At 35.6% G+C, this 17,196-nt stretch overlaps 1 protein-coding gene across 1 annotated transcript in view; it reads right to left on the bottom strand.

Annotated features, from left to right (window-relative positions):
- The window catches only part of LOC133324409 (alpha-N-acetylgalactosaminidase), a 56,706-nt gene that overhangs the window by 29,315 nt on the left and 10,195 nt on the right, over positions 1-17,196 (bottom strand). The window contains exons 2-3 of the mRNA XM_061533248.1: positions 2,831-3,005; positions 2,250-2,681 (exon numbers count right to left, since the gene is read on the bottom strand). Of these exons, the coding sequence (XP_061389232.1) occupies positions 2,250-2,681; positions 2,831-3,005 (607 nt within the window). The remainder of the gene's footprint in view (positions 1-2,249; positions 2,682-2,830; positions 3,006-17,196) is intronic.

Raw genomic sequence — 17,196 nt, 5'->3', positions numbered from 1 at the left:
CCATGTAAGGTGATTCATGGCTAACCCTCAATTGCAGAAAAAAAATAAAATATGACGGGGCTAGGAATATGCAATCGAAGGATAAAAGTCTAAACAACTGGATAAATGGGTGTTGAAAACACTTTATATACATTTTGTATGTATGTTTTGTATATAGTGCCGGTCACATAATTAGCTGAAGGGAAAAGTGCTTTGTTTAACCATCGAATCGTTCGGAATATTTTTAAATAGTTTTTTTTATTGAAACGCTTGTGTGTACTGTACTTGATCGATTGAATATGAGAACAGAAAATTATCACTGGAAGTATGTTATATATAACAGTATTTATGAAGCAAGTCAAATTTGAGAGGGAAACGTAATTAGCTCATCTTGGAATTTTTAAATTAAATGTCGTTGATATTAAAAACATATATATAAAAAAATACTTCGTGTTAACAAATTAAGTCTGAAGAATCATTTTCAGAAGAAAACATTTAAAAAAATATATGTAAAATCTATTTAAATTGGAACAATTCGTACTGCAAACCTAAAATTGGGAAAGTCAGCATTGAAAAAAAAATAAATATGCGACTGGCCCAGAAATTGCTAGAATAACTAGAGATCGATAAATATTTATAAAAATAAGCAAAAATTCGAAATAAAAACTCAAAAGTTAGAAATTCACTTGAAGGACACCTTTGACTTTGAAAGGCTTCTAGAGAGAAAACATGTATTTTTTTGCAGTATGTGAGGAAATATCAATTTGTAATGACATTTGATATATCAAATCAGTTGTTTGAGTAGAAGAACAAAGACTTTTATCGAAAAAAATATCAGTCGAAACTAAATGATCATGGATGTAGGGGTATGATGTATGGGTATGATGTAGGGGTATGACCAGTATACGTCTATATCACACAGCTAAGATTTTGCTGATCTACTCAGGATGATTAAAATATGTGGAAATATAAAATTCTTTGTTCTTCTATTCAAACAACTGATTTGGTACATCAAATGCCATTACAAATTGATATTTCCTCAAAAGTTAGAAAACTTTTGAGTTTTTATTTCGAATTTTTGTTTATTTTTATAAATATATATCGATCTCTAGTTATTCTGACTTTCCCAATTTTAGGTTTGCAGTACGAATTGTTGCCAATTTAAGGTGACCTCCCCATTCTCGGTGTCAAAATTTTTTGATTTAATTCGAATCTACTCTAATTCAAAAATGTCTCTACAAAATTTCAAGTGAAAATCTCAAAAACTCTTGAATATATAGCCGATTTATTGTGTCAGCATCAAGTGACGGCAACAGTGGTTCTCAAACTTTAAACGCATTTTTCTCAAAGCAGTGTTTTACGAATGGCGGGCACCATAACTCAAAAACTAATAATCCAATCGGTTCAAAATTTTGACACGTTTCTCGGGGAGTGTATAGCTCTCGTATGAACTAGGATAAAGCCAATCGGTGAAGATCTTCCTTATTTTTTTAACTTAGTTTGTGGTCAAAAATAGGCGATTTTCCAAAAAAAAAAATCAAAGTTCCACCATTTTGTTAATTGTTGTGCGAAGTCAATAATCCTAGTTCATACGAGAGCCAGACATGTACTTTGTCTAACACCGTTGGAATTTTCGGATTCCGATGTTCCAGTGAGTAGTTATCATGCCCGCCATCAAAAATAAGCACTTTTCTTTGATCACAAAAAAACAACATCAAAATTTTTGTAAATTATTTTTCTTCCTTTTTAAATCTTCAAATATATATGTGCAAAGTTACAAACATTGATATTCATTTACCAGCCCATTTAAAATCTTAAAAATAAAAAATCGAAAATGGGGGGTTCCCTTAAATAGATTTTACTGATTTTTTTAACTTTTTCTTCTGAAAATGATTATACAGACTCAATTTGTTAAAACGAAGTAGTTTTTTTGTATATATTTTTTTAATATCAACGACAACGATATTTAAAAATTCCAAGATGTGCTAATTACATGTCCCTCTCAAATTTGACTTGTTTCATAAATACCGTTATATATCACAAATTTCCAGTAATAATTCTCTGTTCTCATACTCAATCGATCAAGTACAGTACACATAAGCGTTTCAATAAAAAAAAACTATTTAAAAATATTCCAAACGATTCGTGACCGGCACTGTATATATATATATATATATATATCACAAACATATCAAAAGTTATTAAAATTCTGATCATTTCGTTCTAGGCATGAAACTTGATAGATATTAAAAGTAAATAACAATCCTTACCATGTCCGGATCATTCCAATGGCCTGGACCAGCATATTGTGCAATATGGTCTTGATTATTTCCATAGTAATCAATAATACTTTCTACTGACGCCCACGAATCCTGAACATCATCGAAGTTTCTCCACATATTGCAATGTTCCATTATCGTACTAAAATTGGGCTGAATACCAGCGTATATTTGATAAACTGGCCAACTACACGAAAACACCATTGGTCTTCCAGTACTATTTAATATTTTCTGAAATTCGCTATATCCTTTATCCATATCTTCAGGAAACGCGTAACAACCATCAAGTTTAACATAATCAACGCCCCATTCCGCAAATTGATTTGCGTCAGAAATTTGATGGCCAATTATGCCTGGATATCCTGCGCATGTATAGTTCCCAAAGTCTTCATAAATTCCAAATTTAAGGCCCCTGGAATGAATCTTTAAGTAAAATTTAGTTTATATTATTGCATGTTTTTATTATTATTACCTTCATATAATTGTTATATATTTAATATTGTTTAGTTTGGTATCAATGTTTTATTGAACCCTGCCAAGAGTTGTCACAATTAACAATTATTTATACTTACATAGTTTGAAAGATATTTCATGCCACTGGGAAATCGTAGTTGATCAGGCACTAGCTTTCCATTTAAAGATCTTTTTTTCTCCAACCAACAATCATCAATATTTATGTATTCATATCCCACAGATGCATAACCTTCAGTTATAAGAAGGTCAGCCATAGTCTTGAATAGATTTTCGCTGCAACGAAGTAACACAATAATACGTGATATATTTCAATTGTCCAACAATTTCAATTGTTAAACAATTTCAATTGTTCAACAATTTCAAAACTAATTTTGATTTTTCCGATAAACATATTGAAATAATAAAAAAATAATCAATAATCTATATATAAAAGGAATAGTTCTTCGTTTCTCCGCTTATAACTCACGGAACGGCTGGTGATTCGTGCCAATTTATAATGCTCTATGGCTCGGTAATTTAAAAAAAAATATTGTGAAGCAATTTGCATTTTCAAGAAAAAGTTGACATAAACCACTTTCAAAATAAACGACTCATATAAGGATTGCGAGGACGCTGATTACGATTCTGCTAGAAAAAAGTAAACATTCGTTATGATGGATCCAAAATGGTGGCCAAGTTTTTTAAATACATTTTTAATCGTGTTTTTATAAAACACTTCTTTTTTAATTATTGTTACTGATCGCAAATGTGAAATTAGAGTTCAAACATAAGAAAATATTAAATATTTCCTTTCTTAGACTATTTAAGATCGAAATATAGCATGAAATTAGTGGTTTATGTATTAAAGGCGGGATGCGAAGAATGATTAAAATACACTCTTTCTTACGAATGCTCACGGGCGAGAATTCAAACGTTTTCAATTTATCGCGAATGATAAAGTTACAATGAATGCACAAGCATTTGCATTCTCTCGCGAATTTTCGCATTGTATGAAAAATTCACGAACGATAAAATTTCGCTGCAAGCGTCGCCGATTCATTCTTTCGCGAGCATTCTTTGCTGAAGAATATGCTATTGAAAAACTCTAAAAACAAATGTTCGCGAATTCTCGCCAGCACTGTTAAAAACAACAACAAACAAAAATATTTTAAAAACTCACACAAACAATGAAAGAATGTGTGTGGAACAGCGATCGGCAACAAATACATATGCATTTGTTTGGTCACACAGACACAAAGTGTGTGAGAGTAACTCTTGCTCTCTCGAAAAACTTCATCTGTAATAATACATTGCTACGATCAAAATCATGAAAATAAGCGATAACACAACCGCCTTCATCAACAGCTAAAACGAGACTGATCGGTGGCTGTTTTCTTTCACGAACGTTTGTTGTTATTGTTGTTGCCGAATGCTCGTTTGGTGAAGAATTTGTCGCCATAAATTCATTCTTTAAATGATCACAAAACGAAAAGAATGTATTTTGAATCATTCGCGAGCGAATTTTTGCGCACCCTGATTAAAGGCATGAAACTATAATATACCTTAATTAAATTTGAAATATAATCAATTCGGAGGAAAAGCGTCTCCAAATTCCCCAATATACCGAATAATGAGGGGTCAGATCATATGGTGCCTACCCCCGAAATTTATGTCAATATTAATAGGAAGATTTCCTGCCCAATGAAAATTAAAAATACTGAATTACAGGCAATTTGGTTGAAAATGCGCACATAACTCCCAAAATACCGAAATATTTGCTAATCAATGATAAATGATATACAAAAACTCCGACAAAAATATTTATTATAACATAGACTCCCATGATGTTACTAATTCATTTCAGACATGTTCCTGATTACCGATACACAGGTTAAACAATTATGGTAATAAATTCAGCATACTGAAAATTAAACGGGAAATGTGAATGGGTTCTATTTTTAAACCATTAACCTATAGTGCATAAGTTTTTTATTTACGCGAAATCCGTTATTCCCAATTATAGCCACATTTATTAGAAAAAAAAACGTAATAAAACCGAAAATGGGTAGGCATCGGTATGTAGTGGCTATTTAAAATCTTTGATTTAAAATTTTGATTTATCCTCCAATGACATATAATGACATATAAAATCCACATGCGAACCTGAAAACTCAAATTAGATTTTCGATTTTATCTGAATATATTGCATATTGACAACAGAACCATATTCTAATATAGATCTAACAAGAGACGTGTATTGTTGTTTTGTTATATAAGGATCCGAGAATTCTTTGGCCCACCGTTTTATAAAACATAATACACCATATGCTTTATTTATCATAAAAATAGCATGATTGTTAAAGTTTAACTTTGGATCCATTAAAATACCAATATCCACGAATGTTTCAACTGTTGATAAAACCGAACCGTTAATATTGTATTGCCTCATCAATGAAGAATTTCTAGAAAAACACATATGTTTACATTTGTTCAAATTTAAATCCATACAATTTAATCTGCACCACTGAAAAAGGTTATTTAAATCATTTTGGAGTAAAATGGATTGTTTCTCAGAATTATGGGTAATGAATAACTTGACATCATCTGCATACATTAACAATTTAGAATGTACTACAGAAGTTGGCAAATCATTTACAAACAATAGAAAAAGAACCGGCCCGAGGTGACTTCCTTGTGGAACACCTGAAGGTACGTTAATCGATTTTGAGAGACATCCTTCAAACAAAACTAGCTGTGATCTATTTTGTAAGTAAGATGATATCCATTTGACTAAGTTTATACTGAAGCCCATATTATCTAATTTATATAATAAGAGTTCATGGTTAACCCTATCAAAAACTTTACTAAAATCTGTATAAATGGTATCAGTTTGATTTCGCTGAACAAATCCCTTTATTACAATTGAAGTAAACTCTATAAGATTTGTTATAGTTGAAAGACGTTGTTTTATTTCCCAATACAGTTCGTACTAAATAAAACGCGGGTTCTTTCTGATTACGAATATTACAATGATTTTATTGACACAACTTTACTTTGCACTTTACTTTACTTGACGGTTTCAATTCGCGATCTGATTCACAACTTCTAACTGCCTTGCCATTTCCCCTATTTATATGAGCCTTGCCTGTCGCTACAGAAGTTTCTAGACGATCTGGTAACACCTAGATTACGAACAATCTACCAATGCAACAAACACATACAAACTTACATTGAGTGAACAATAACAACAACACATATACAGGCGAGGGAGTAACAAAGAAAGAGGAATTAAGCGATCATCAATGATGACGTTTACCACGAATTGTATGTCAATAACAAAATAGACAATGAAAGAGGAAATGGAAAGATGTAGAAAAATCTATACAGTAGTTGTTGTTGTGAAGTTATTCGAATAAACTGCGTAGTAGAAATTTACGTTACAATTCAAATTCTTAAATTAACGGAATTCATCAAAATTAACTTAAATCTAAAGTTATATTCGTACCATTGCCCCCGCTTAAGCCTGTTCGTCCCGAATAGGCACAGTTCCCGTTCCGTAGGGGGCCAGCCGCTCCAAATGTACAACTTTCATCTTCGACCTGGGACTGTCGCTCCTCTGGATGCGATAAACGACGTCATTTATTTTCGTGACAATCTTGTAGGGTCCTTCTCAGTGCGTTTGCAATTTGGGGCATAGTCCTTTCTTTCGTTATGGGTTGAACAATAGTACCAGTTGCCCTTCTTGAAACCCATTGGTATTTGCCGCTCGATCGTACCTTGCCTTCATGCGGTTGATAACCATTTTTATTCGATGGCGAACTGCATCGTGGACTTTACTAAAAGAGTTTTGACTGTCTTCATCTTGGTTCACATAGTCGTTTGGGGTAGCACCGAATATCAAATCGCCAGGTAGCTTTAATTCATTTCCGAAAAGAACTTTGGCTGGAGTCCGGGATGTGGAATCATGAATGGCCGATCTATAAGCCAGTAAAAACTTTGGAATATGTTCATCCCAGTCTCGTTGGCCACTGTCCACCACTTTCCGTAGATATTCTTCCAGGGTGCGATTGAATCTTTCCACCATGCCATCTGATTGTGGATGTAGGGGCGTCGTTCTGGTTTTCTTGATTCCGTAGGAGTCACACATTTCCTTGAAGATCGCTGATTCTAAATTCCTCAGTGGAACACCATAGCGACAAATCCAATTTTTGCTGAACACATCCACAATTGTCCAGGCTTCTTGATTTGGGATAGCATAAACCTCTGGCCATTTGCTGAAGTAATCCATGACCACTAAGACATACCGGTTCCCAGAGTCGCTTATTGGGAACGGTCCAGCTACATCCATTGCGATTCTTTCAAAAGGGGCTCCTGAATTATACTGCTGCATGTGGCCTCCACTCTTCCGTGTTGGACCTTTAGCTCTTATGCACCTTTCACAATTGGCAGTCCAGTCGGCAATGGATTTTTGACAGCCGACCCAGAAGAATCTCTGATTTACCTTTTCAGCGGTTTTTGCTATGCCATGATGTCCTCCACTTGGTCCGCGTGAAACTCCGACAAGACATCTCTTATTTTGGAGTCTGAGACGACGATCAAGTTCCGGTGAGATTTACCGTCCTCACTTTCCCATTTGCGATATAAGCAACCATCTATTATAAGTAGACTATCCCACTGGGCCCAATAGGATTTTAAAAGAGGGCTTTCGGAGGTAATTTCTTTGGGACCAAGTCGCTTGCCCGTTTCTATGGCCGAAATTATTTTGCCCAGAATGGGATCTCTTCGTTGTTCCGTCGACCAATCTTCACCCGACTCAAACTGCAATAGTCGGACATCAACGATATTCTCTTTATTCTCAGCCTTTGAGCAATGCCTGCATTCTACCTTGCATGGCCGACGAGACAGGGCATCAGCATTACGGTGTTTTCCGCCTTTTCTGTGCTCGATTCTGAAATCATAACTCTGGAGCCTCTCGATCCAACGGGCTAGTTGACCTTCCGGATTCTAAAACTGCAGCAACCATTGGAGAGCAGCGTGGTCGGTCCTCAGCAGGAAATGCTGGTCATATAGGTATTTGTGGTAGTGTTTAACGCTCTCAAGGACAGCAAGCAGCTCTCTCCTAGTCACACAGTAATTCCTCTCAGGCTTCGACAATGTCCGGCTGTAGTACCCGATGACTTTTTCCTGTCCGTCGATTTCCTGGGAAAGGATGCCACAGATGCCGCACGCACTTGCGTCTGTGTCAAGAGCAAACCTGCCGCCAGGTATAGGGTATGCCAAAATGGGGGCTCTGCATAGCATGTCTTTGAGTTTTCTAAATGCCTCTTCTTTGTCGTTGCCCCACTGAAACCTCTGGCCTTTTTGCGTCAAGCGGTGTAGACAGGCGGCGAAGTTGGCAAAATTTGGGACAAATCGACGGTAGTAGGTGCAGAGACCCAGAAAGCTTCGCAGCTAATGGAGATTTCGGGGCTGCGGCCAATCTCTGACGGCTTGAATTTTCTCATTATCCATCGATATGCCCTCCGGCGTCACGTGGTGCCCCAGGAACTTCACCTCTCGTTGGAAGAGACTGCACTTCTTTGGGTTTAATTTGAGGCCTGAAGACGAAAGCTGCTGTAGAACATCCTTTATGTTATTGATGTGTTCGTCGAAGTTGCGTCACATGACTATAATGTCATCCAGGTATATGAGGCACGACTTCCACTGCAGCCCTTTTAACACACGCTCCATCTGCCTTTCAAATGTAGCAGGGGCGTTGCAGAGTCCGAAGGGCATGACATTGAACTGCCAGAGACCCCCATTAACGCCAAACGCTGTTTTCTACTTATCTTTCTCGGCGATCTCTACTTGCCAGTACCCACTCTGCAGGTCGAGGGTGGAGAACCATGACGTCCCGGCTAATGTGTCCAATGTGTCGTCGATTCTTGGGAGCGGATAGCTGTCTTTCTTGGTGACATCATTCAACTTACGGTAGTCCACACAAAATCGGGTGCTTCCGTCTTTCTTCTTGACCAAGACCACTGGGGAGCACCATGGACTTGACGATGGTTCTATTACACCACTTTTTTCCATTTCACTTATCAGCTTCTGGACCTCGTCTCTTTTTGCCAGGGGAACACTTCTTGGAGGCTGTTTAACACTTCTTGGAGGCTGTTGCTCTTGCTTGTTTGACAGGTTCAAAACTCTAACAGGAATCAATCCGTCATCGTTGCTTTCCAACAGGACATTCGCTATTAGGATGTTACTGTATCTGTTTTCTGCTGGTTCCACCACCCACAACTTCTCGGCTCCACAATCTCCATTCATTGGTACCCATATTATTGCTTCGGCACTGGGCGGTATTATCTCTGGATGGTCCGTAGTCAGACGTTTAATGGGTGTACTTTCATCATATCCCACTTTTAACGGAATTTCGACGTTAGACCAGGTCATCACACGATCTTTCATATCCAGATTGATACCAAAGGCAATCATAAAATCTGCGCCTATTATCACTTCGTCTATGATATCGGCAACTATAAACTCGTAATGCTCCGATTTATTGGCAATAGTTAGTCTCAGGGTAATCTTTCCGTGTACCACCGCGGTCTCCCCCGTTGCTGTGTGCAGTCTGTCTCCATTAATTTGCGTTACTTTTACCTTTACCAGATCTGATCTTATGATGGACTTTGATGCGCCAGTATCTAACGTCAGAACTCGCTTATCACCATTGATGTATCCAGTAGTTGTTGTTAGGCTGTGACTTTTCTGTTGTACTATTGCTATGGAGATTGTGGGGCCATCGTCGATGGGAGCCAGTTCATGCCCCGCTGGACTGGCTCGATTTAGTTTAACGGTGACTCATTGGTGGACTGTTGAGCCATTCTTCTACCATCTTTCGTTTGAGGTGGTGACGATGACCTGGATCGTTTGCGCTTAGCTCTGCATTCGCGCGCAATATGACTGCTTTATCGCAGTTGTAGCATCTAACCCTGGGCTTAGTCATCCCAACTAACTTTGTTTCTTCTATTACCCGCCTCATGGCGTCTTCGATCGAGTTAACGTTCGCAACCTTCGGTCTCCAGTTGGCGAATCTTGTGGGTCTGGGGCTTAACAATTATTCTTGCCGTCTCTTGCCATTCACAAAGGTTTCGATTTGCATACGGTCCACCAATGGGTGATTCTCTCCTGGATGAGTCATTAGCACCAAACGTTCCACCTCAACTGCAAAGTCTTGTAACGTCTCGTTTGCCCTCTGTACTCTTCCCCTTAATTCCATAAGGTAGATGTTTTGTTTATGTTCGCCTCCGTACTTACGTTCCAGTGCAGCAATAACATCTTCATAGTTGTTTCTAGAAGCGACAGTAATACTCTGCTTAACATCAGCAGCACTGCCCTTCAATGCCAGAAGTAGTGCAACCGCTTTGTCGCTGTCGTTCCACGAATTTCTAGAAGCCACTGTCTCGAACTGTAACTTGAAAACATTGAATGACGCAGAGCCGTCGAATACAGGAGGTTTGATTTTTAGTGTGTTATCAGGAACTCGCACCGGACCACCTTTGATTTCCAGTTCCGAAATTTTCTTCTCCAGATTCGTAAACCTGTGGTCGTGAGCCAGAAATTTCTCGTCAACCGACTGCACTTTCTTATCCAACTCTTTAATTTGGACCTCCACGGTTTCCACTCTCCTTCCAATAACTTCATCCTTACTGTCAAACTCAAACACTCTCAAACAAACACTCTCCTTCCAATAACTTCATCCTTACTGTCAAACTCATATGTATCGATGTTCATACCACGGCGCTCCAACAGACGTTTTTGTAGTTCAGCCTTGTTGCCAGTAGAGGTCAATTCCAATTTATTGAGCTCCTTCTTCAAGTCTTCCACTCGTAGATCCTTAAACTTCATCGTAGTATTATCGTAATCTCACTTCCGACACCAATTGTTACGTTCTTGGATTTTACTTAATCCCGTATAGACGTTGTTTTATTTCCCAATACAGTTCGTACTAAATAAAACGCGGGTTCTTTCTGTTTACGAATATTACAATGATTTTATTGACACAACTTTACTTTGCACTTTACTTGACGGTTTCAATTCGCGATCTGATTCACAACTACTAACTGCCTTGCCATTTCCCCTATTTATATGAGCCTTGCCTGTCGCTAAAGAAGTTTCTAGACGATCTGGTAACACCTAGATTACGAACAATCTACCAATGCAACAAACACATACAAACTTACATTGAGTGAACAATAACAACAACACATATACAGGCGAGGGAGTAACAAAGAAAGAGGAATTAAGCGATCATCAATGATGACGTTTACCACGAATTGTATGTCAATAACAAAATAGACAATGAAAGAGGAAATGGAAAGATGTAGAAAAATCTATACAGTAGTTGTTGTTGTGAAGTTATTCGAATAAACTGCGTAGTAGAAATTTACGTTACAATTCAAATTCTTAAATTAACGGAATTCATCTAAATTTACTTAAATCTAAAGTTATTTCCGGGTTTCTGTTATCAAATCGATTTAGAATGGATAGTTTTACGATACTTTAAAGACGTGGGTAAATACCCGAGTTTTTACCCAAAAATTGGGTATAAACTCATTAGCTGCCGAACCACTTGGCATAGGCGGCCAAAATTCTGCTTACATGTTTTCAATGTCAAAGGAAATATAGAAATCCAAAATAGGGTCCCTGGGTCCAAGTTTTAATATAGCCCTCATATAATCGTATCTCCCGATTTAAGGCATTTTTTGTCTATTAGACACATTTTAGAACCAAATTGGCTGTAATTTGGCACAGACTGTTCTTTTTGGGTACAAAATGTCCATGCAAAAATGTATGTATGTAGGTCCACGTTTACTGGTAGCTCTCATACAAAGATGCCCCTATTTTGAGTATTTACCCAAAAATTGGGTATAAACTCATTAACTGCCGAACCACTTGACATAGGCGGTCACTGGTTCCAAGTTTTGATATAGCCCCCATATAACCGTATCTCCCGATTTAATGTATTTTTTGTCTATTCGACACATTTTACGATCAAGTATGTTATAATTTGGCATAGTTTATAAATATATATAAATACAAAAAATCAGGACCGTTATATAGGACAGAAAACGTAGACCAGCGTAGACAATTGGTACTCAGTTAATGAGTTTATACATGGACATGGACATTTGGTACCCAAAAAGAACACTCTGTGCCAAATTACAGCCAATTTGGTTGTAAAATGTGTCTAATAGACAAAAAAATACCTTAAATCAGGAGATACGGTTATATAGGGGCTATATCAAAACATGGACCCAGGTACCCCATTTTGGATTGCTATATTTGCTTTGACAATAAAAGCATCTATGCAAAATTTTGGTTGCCTATGTCAAGTGGTTCGGCAGTTAATGAGTTTATACCCAATTTTTGGGTAAATAATCAAAATAATGGTACCTTTGTATGGGGGCTAACAGTAAACGTGGACCTACATACATACATTTTTGCATGGACGTTTGGTACCCAAAAATAACGCTCTGTGCCAAATTAAAAACATGTATGCAAACTTTTGGCCGCCTATGTCAAGTGGTTCGGCAGTTAATGAGTTTATACCCAATTTTTGGGTAAAAACTCGGGTATTTACCCACGTATTTAAAGTATCGTAATATTATCCATTCTAAATCGATTTGATAGCAGAACACGGAAATAGGGTGTAAGATGTTGTATTCAATAAATTCAATAAATACCCGTAAATGGGTATTTACTCACCCCTTGGGTATTTACCCGGTAAATACCATCTCTACATATGCACATGTTAGTTGAAATTTAAAAGAAACCAAAAATTATAAAATAAAAAATTTTATGAGGCTTGAAAGAAAAAAAAGTTTTCAAAGGTGCCCCACTCTTCCCTACCCACAAATTAGCTAACGGATAAATATATATCAATAAAAAATGAAGCCGGGTTTTGGTTTTCCTACGGCAATCGTAAATAATTTAATAATTTGATTGGCTTTATACCGGCTATCAGTACTAATGGATTTGATGAGTTTTGGGATGTCTTATTTGATAAATGTGTATATCAAATAAATCACGTTTTAAATGTAAAAGATCGCCTACTAGATTTGATTTTTTCCTCCACACTTGATATTTCCCTAAATAGATACTCTCCCCTCGTTTCACCAATACACAAAACAATAGTAATAGATCTCCTCCTGTAAATAATTTACATTCAAATTTCAACATTAAGAAAACAAATCTAAGTCAACTTAGATCTACTTTATTCCAAACAAACTGGCTCTATAATGATGACATTAATTCATGCGTTTCGAAATTCTATGAAAGTATTAACAGTGCTTTTTCGGCATGCATTCCCCTAATAAAAAATATCTCGGACAGCGGTCCTGCTTGGTTCACCCCTGCCCTGAGACGCTTGCGTAATGTTAAAAGTAGACTTTTCAAGAAGTTCAAAAAGTGTAATTCTTTGCAGAACTATTCTAAATATTCTATTGCTAGAAATAGATTTAACATTGGAAACTCAAAATGTTATTCACAATATCTAGTTAAAATGAAATGTAATTTTAAACGTAACGCGAAAAGTTTCTATAATTTTGTTAATTCTAAAAGAAAAGCAAAAAAATTTCCTAGCTATTTGAAATTTGGTAGTAGAGAATCATCTGATGATTTGGAAATATCAAATATGTTTACCGACTTCTTTCAATTGTCCTACTCCCAACATACTCTTGATAAGAAATACAATTATGGCATTGATAAACTGAATCATTTCCCATGTATTAAGCTATCAAAAAATTAAGTTTTAGATGGTTAAAAGTCGCTTACTGGTTCAATGCTCCCGGGTCCTGATGATGTTCCTGTATACATACTTAAATTGTGTGCTAATGAACTTTACGTACCTCTAACCAAAATATTTAATAACTCCTTGAATGGTGGATACTTTCCAATGCTTTTGCGATTAAGCTTTATTATTCCTCTTCATAAATCAGGGAATAGATGTTTGGTGGATAATTATAGATGTATAGCTAAACTAAGTGCAATACCTAAGCTTTTTGAACTTTTAGTATCTCGTAGACTGTCGCATTTCACAAAATCTATAATTTCTCCTTATCAGCATGGATTTTGTAAAGGTAAATCCACATGGAATTTGTTACTCACGTACATAAAGGTTTTAGTAGAAAACAACAGACTGATGTCATCTACACTGACTTTAGTAAAGCTTTCGAAACTGTATACCACAAACTGTTAATCTATAAACTTGATGCAAAGGGATTTCCAACATTATTTTTGAGTTGGATATCTTCTTATTTAGTTGGCCGTACGCAAAAAGTGTTACATAATGAATTTTTATCTAGAAATTTAACAGTCACTTCAGGTGTTCCTCAAGGTAGTCATCTAGGCCCATTGTTTTTTGTACTATATCTTAATGATCTTCCCTCTGTCATTCGTTACACTAAGGTATTATTATATGCTGACGACGTAAAGCTTTTTTTTAAGTTGGACTTACTTAACCAATCTGTTTATCTGCAGTACGATATACATTCCTTTGTTAATTGGTGCGGTGTTAACGGCATGACTCTCAATCTAAAAAAATGCAAAAAACTATCACTTTTCAGATCAAATCAACTTAAAACTAATTATTTCATTGGTTCCAACAAATTAGATAGCGTTGAATCATTTTCAGACCTTGGTGTTATATTAGATCAAAAACTTCGTTTTAACCTGCATATAGAATCTTGTAATATTGTTTAATGTTCCATCTCGTGTGACTCGTAATTATATTCCTATAAATTTACCGACTGTAAAAACTAACTACGAAGCCAGTAATCCATTACGTTCTTTGTGAGAAAATTATAATCAAGTATTTACACAGAAAAAAAGCCACCCCGAAATTTTTGATTAAAAGCTTCATCAGCGTTCGACAAAAAGGTATCGATGACATATTTCAAACGTCGGAAATATTTATCAAACACCAACAATTCACAAAAAACCATCAACAAATGAGTTTGACCAAAAAAATTATTAAATTTGTTGGACAATTTTTAATAATTTTTTTTTTTTTTGTAATATGCCATATTATTTTTTATTACGTTATTACAAAGAACTTTGTTGAATAGATTGTAAAAGATGGATAACAAATATAAGTTTTTATTCGGTATAGAGCTACACATTTTGTTTAAAGCCGTTAAAATACTGAAAATTTGGAGGTATTTTTGTGGGAGAGTAAAAATCGGCAATTGCTGTTTAAAAGGATTTGTATCGTACTACAAGAAATTTAATTTGAAAATATTGCAAAAATCTTTATATTAAACATTGACGATCGTAAAGAAAGACGTATAACAGAAATACAGTACATACATACATATGTATGTATTTACACCCCACCAATAACATATATATTGTATGTATATATACAATTGCGAAAAAATAAAATATACATATGCATACATTCATTCCCCTGTGCCAAATATTTCCTTTATCTTAAGATAAATTTATGACTATCAACAACAGAACAAAAATTGGATACATGCATAATAGAAGGACAAAGACCAACCAACAAATACAAGAAATAACTACTCGCGTCTGTCGACACATCGCCAACAAAAACAATTTCTAACGTTTACAAAGAATTCATCCCAACAAGAATTAGCAACACATATATTCTTCCCTTCACAACACAACACTATGAGAGAGATGCAATCCATTTTTTGTTTTCATCATCTTTCTTGTGTGTATCTTTAAATTTGTTGAACAACTACTTACTCTCTTCGTTGCCACCAAAATCGTCAACAGAAACCGTTAGAATTTGTTTCTGTTGTCGATGTTGGGACGAGAGGAGGGGTGTGAGTAGTTGTTCAGCAAGGGAGATCAACAACATTCCATAAGGCCAATCTCTTTTATGAATTGCATCTCTCTCCTCATGGTCTTTTGTTGAGAAGCGTGAAGAATGTGTGTATTGCTAATTCTTGTTGGGATGAATTATTTTCTTCTTTCCTTGTGAACGTTAGAATTTGCTTCTTTTGGCGGTGTGTCAGCAGAGGCGACTAGTTATTTCAAAAGACATGTATGTGTTGATAGTTGTTGTTTTTCATTCGATTTTTTTGATGTGCGTACAGACGACCGCAATAATTGCATGCAACTCATGTGTTTATATTGGGGTTGCAAAAAAGTAGTAGTAGAAAGAAAATGTACGAAGAAGCATTTTTACGACGATATCATATATAAAATGGTACTTTACAATTATTAAAAAAATATTTATGTAAATAATGGACCGATTTGACTCAAAATTAATTTCAGTTGTAGCTAATTACGGTGGGAAAGTTTTTATGAAAAAAAATTGAAAAAAATCCGCGGAAATCTTGCAAAAATTTTGACTTAAAATTTCTGTTAGTAGTCTGTAATTGACGTGGAAAGGTTTTTATGAAAGAACATTTTAAGAAAATCCTCGAAAATGTTGCAAAATATATTTTGAAAGATATTAGCATTTTCACACATTTTATATCGAACCTTTCATCTTTTAATTATTTAATGACAAAATTTGGCAATTTTTATTTTTATTAACCCATTAAGCGCCGATTTTTTTTTTTAGAAAAAACATAAGTTTTTAGTTGAAATTTACTATTTTGAAGCATTTGAAACATTTTTAAATAAGCAATATTTTTCGTTATAACTAATAGTACGCCTAAAATGGGAGCTTCATTCAAAAATTCCAAAACATTTGGAGGGTAAAAAGTGAGTTAAGGGCAAACACTATTGTTATTATATATATCTTTATTATTGTTAATATTACATATCTAAAACATTAAATTATATAGTATAGGACTTCTTCAGATAGTGGCTCACTATATCGATGGTTAAGAGATGTACTACGAGACAAACTTGATAATTTTGGATCAGAAGAAAATAGCAACCTATTGAAAAGATCCCTCATTGTTTCCTCACGACTAATTTTTCTGGTGTACAGTTCCCTGTAGTTCCAAAAGTCCTTATTTCTGGATTCCATGGCTTCTTCAGACAACATTCCTATGGGCAAAGCTGCACATTTAATTATATCAGCTCCATGCACTAATATTTTGTGTATGCTTGAAGGCATATAGAACCAAGGATATAATTCCACGAAAAAATAAATGTTTCCTCAGTATGTTTTTCAAATGACTCTGCGTTAAAAGCATACCCACAGGCCATAGTTGAAAGGATGACACTACAATTTTTAATTAATTTTTCATCAACACCAGTTATCGACGATGCCAAGCCAGGTTGGCTAAAAAACGCCTAGCAGTATTGCCATCGTTTGTTGTTCCGGATACTGACTTAGGTGTATCAACAATAATGTGCATTACTTCATTCAAATCGTTAATGATACGTGCCTTCCTTTCTTCGAAAAGTGGCCGATCGGAGCTATTAATTTTGCACTTTTTCAAAACCAGACGGTATGAAATGTGCAATATACATCCTAAACATCGAATCCTTGCATGTAAGGTCATTGGAAAACGCA

Source organism: Musca vetustissima, unplaced genomic scaffold (assembly GCF_032173495.1).
Source record: "Musca vetustissima isolate MV318-11 ecotype Yass unplaced genomic scaffold, APGP_CSIRO_Mvet_v1 utg11241, whole genome shotgun sequence".
NCBI lineage: Eukaryota > Metazoa > Arthropoda > Insecta > Diptera > Muscidae > Musca > Musca vetustissima.
Note: the sequence above shows the minus strand (reverse complement) of the source record. Positions and strands in the feature narration are given on the sequence as shown.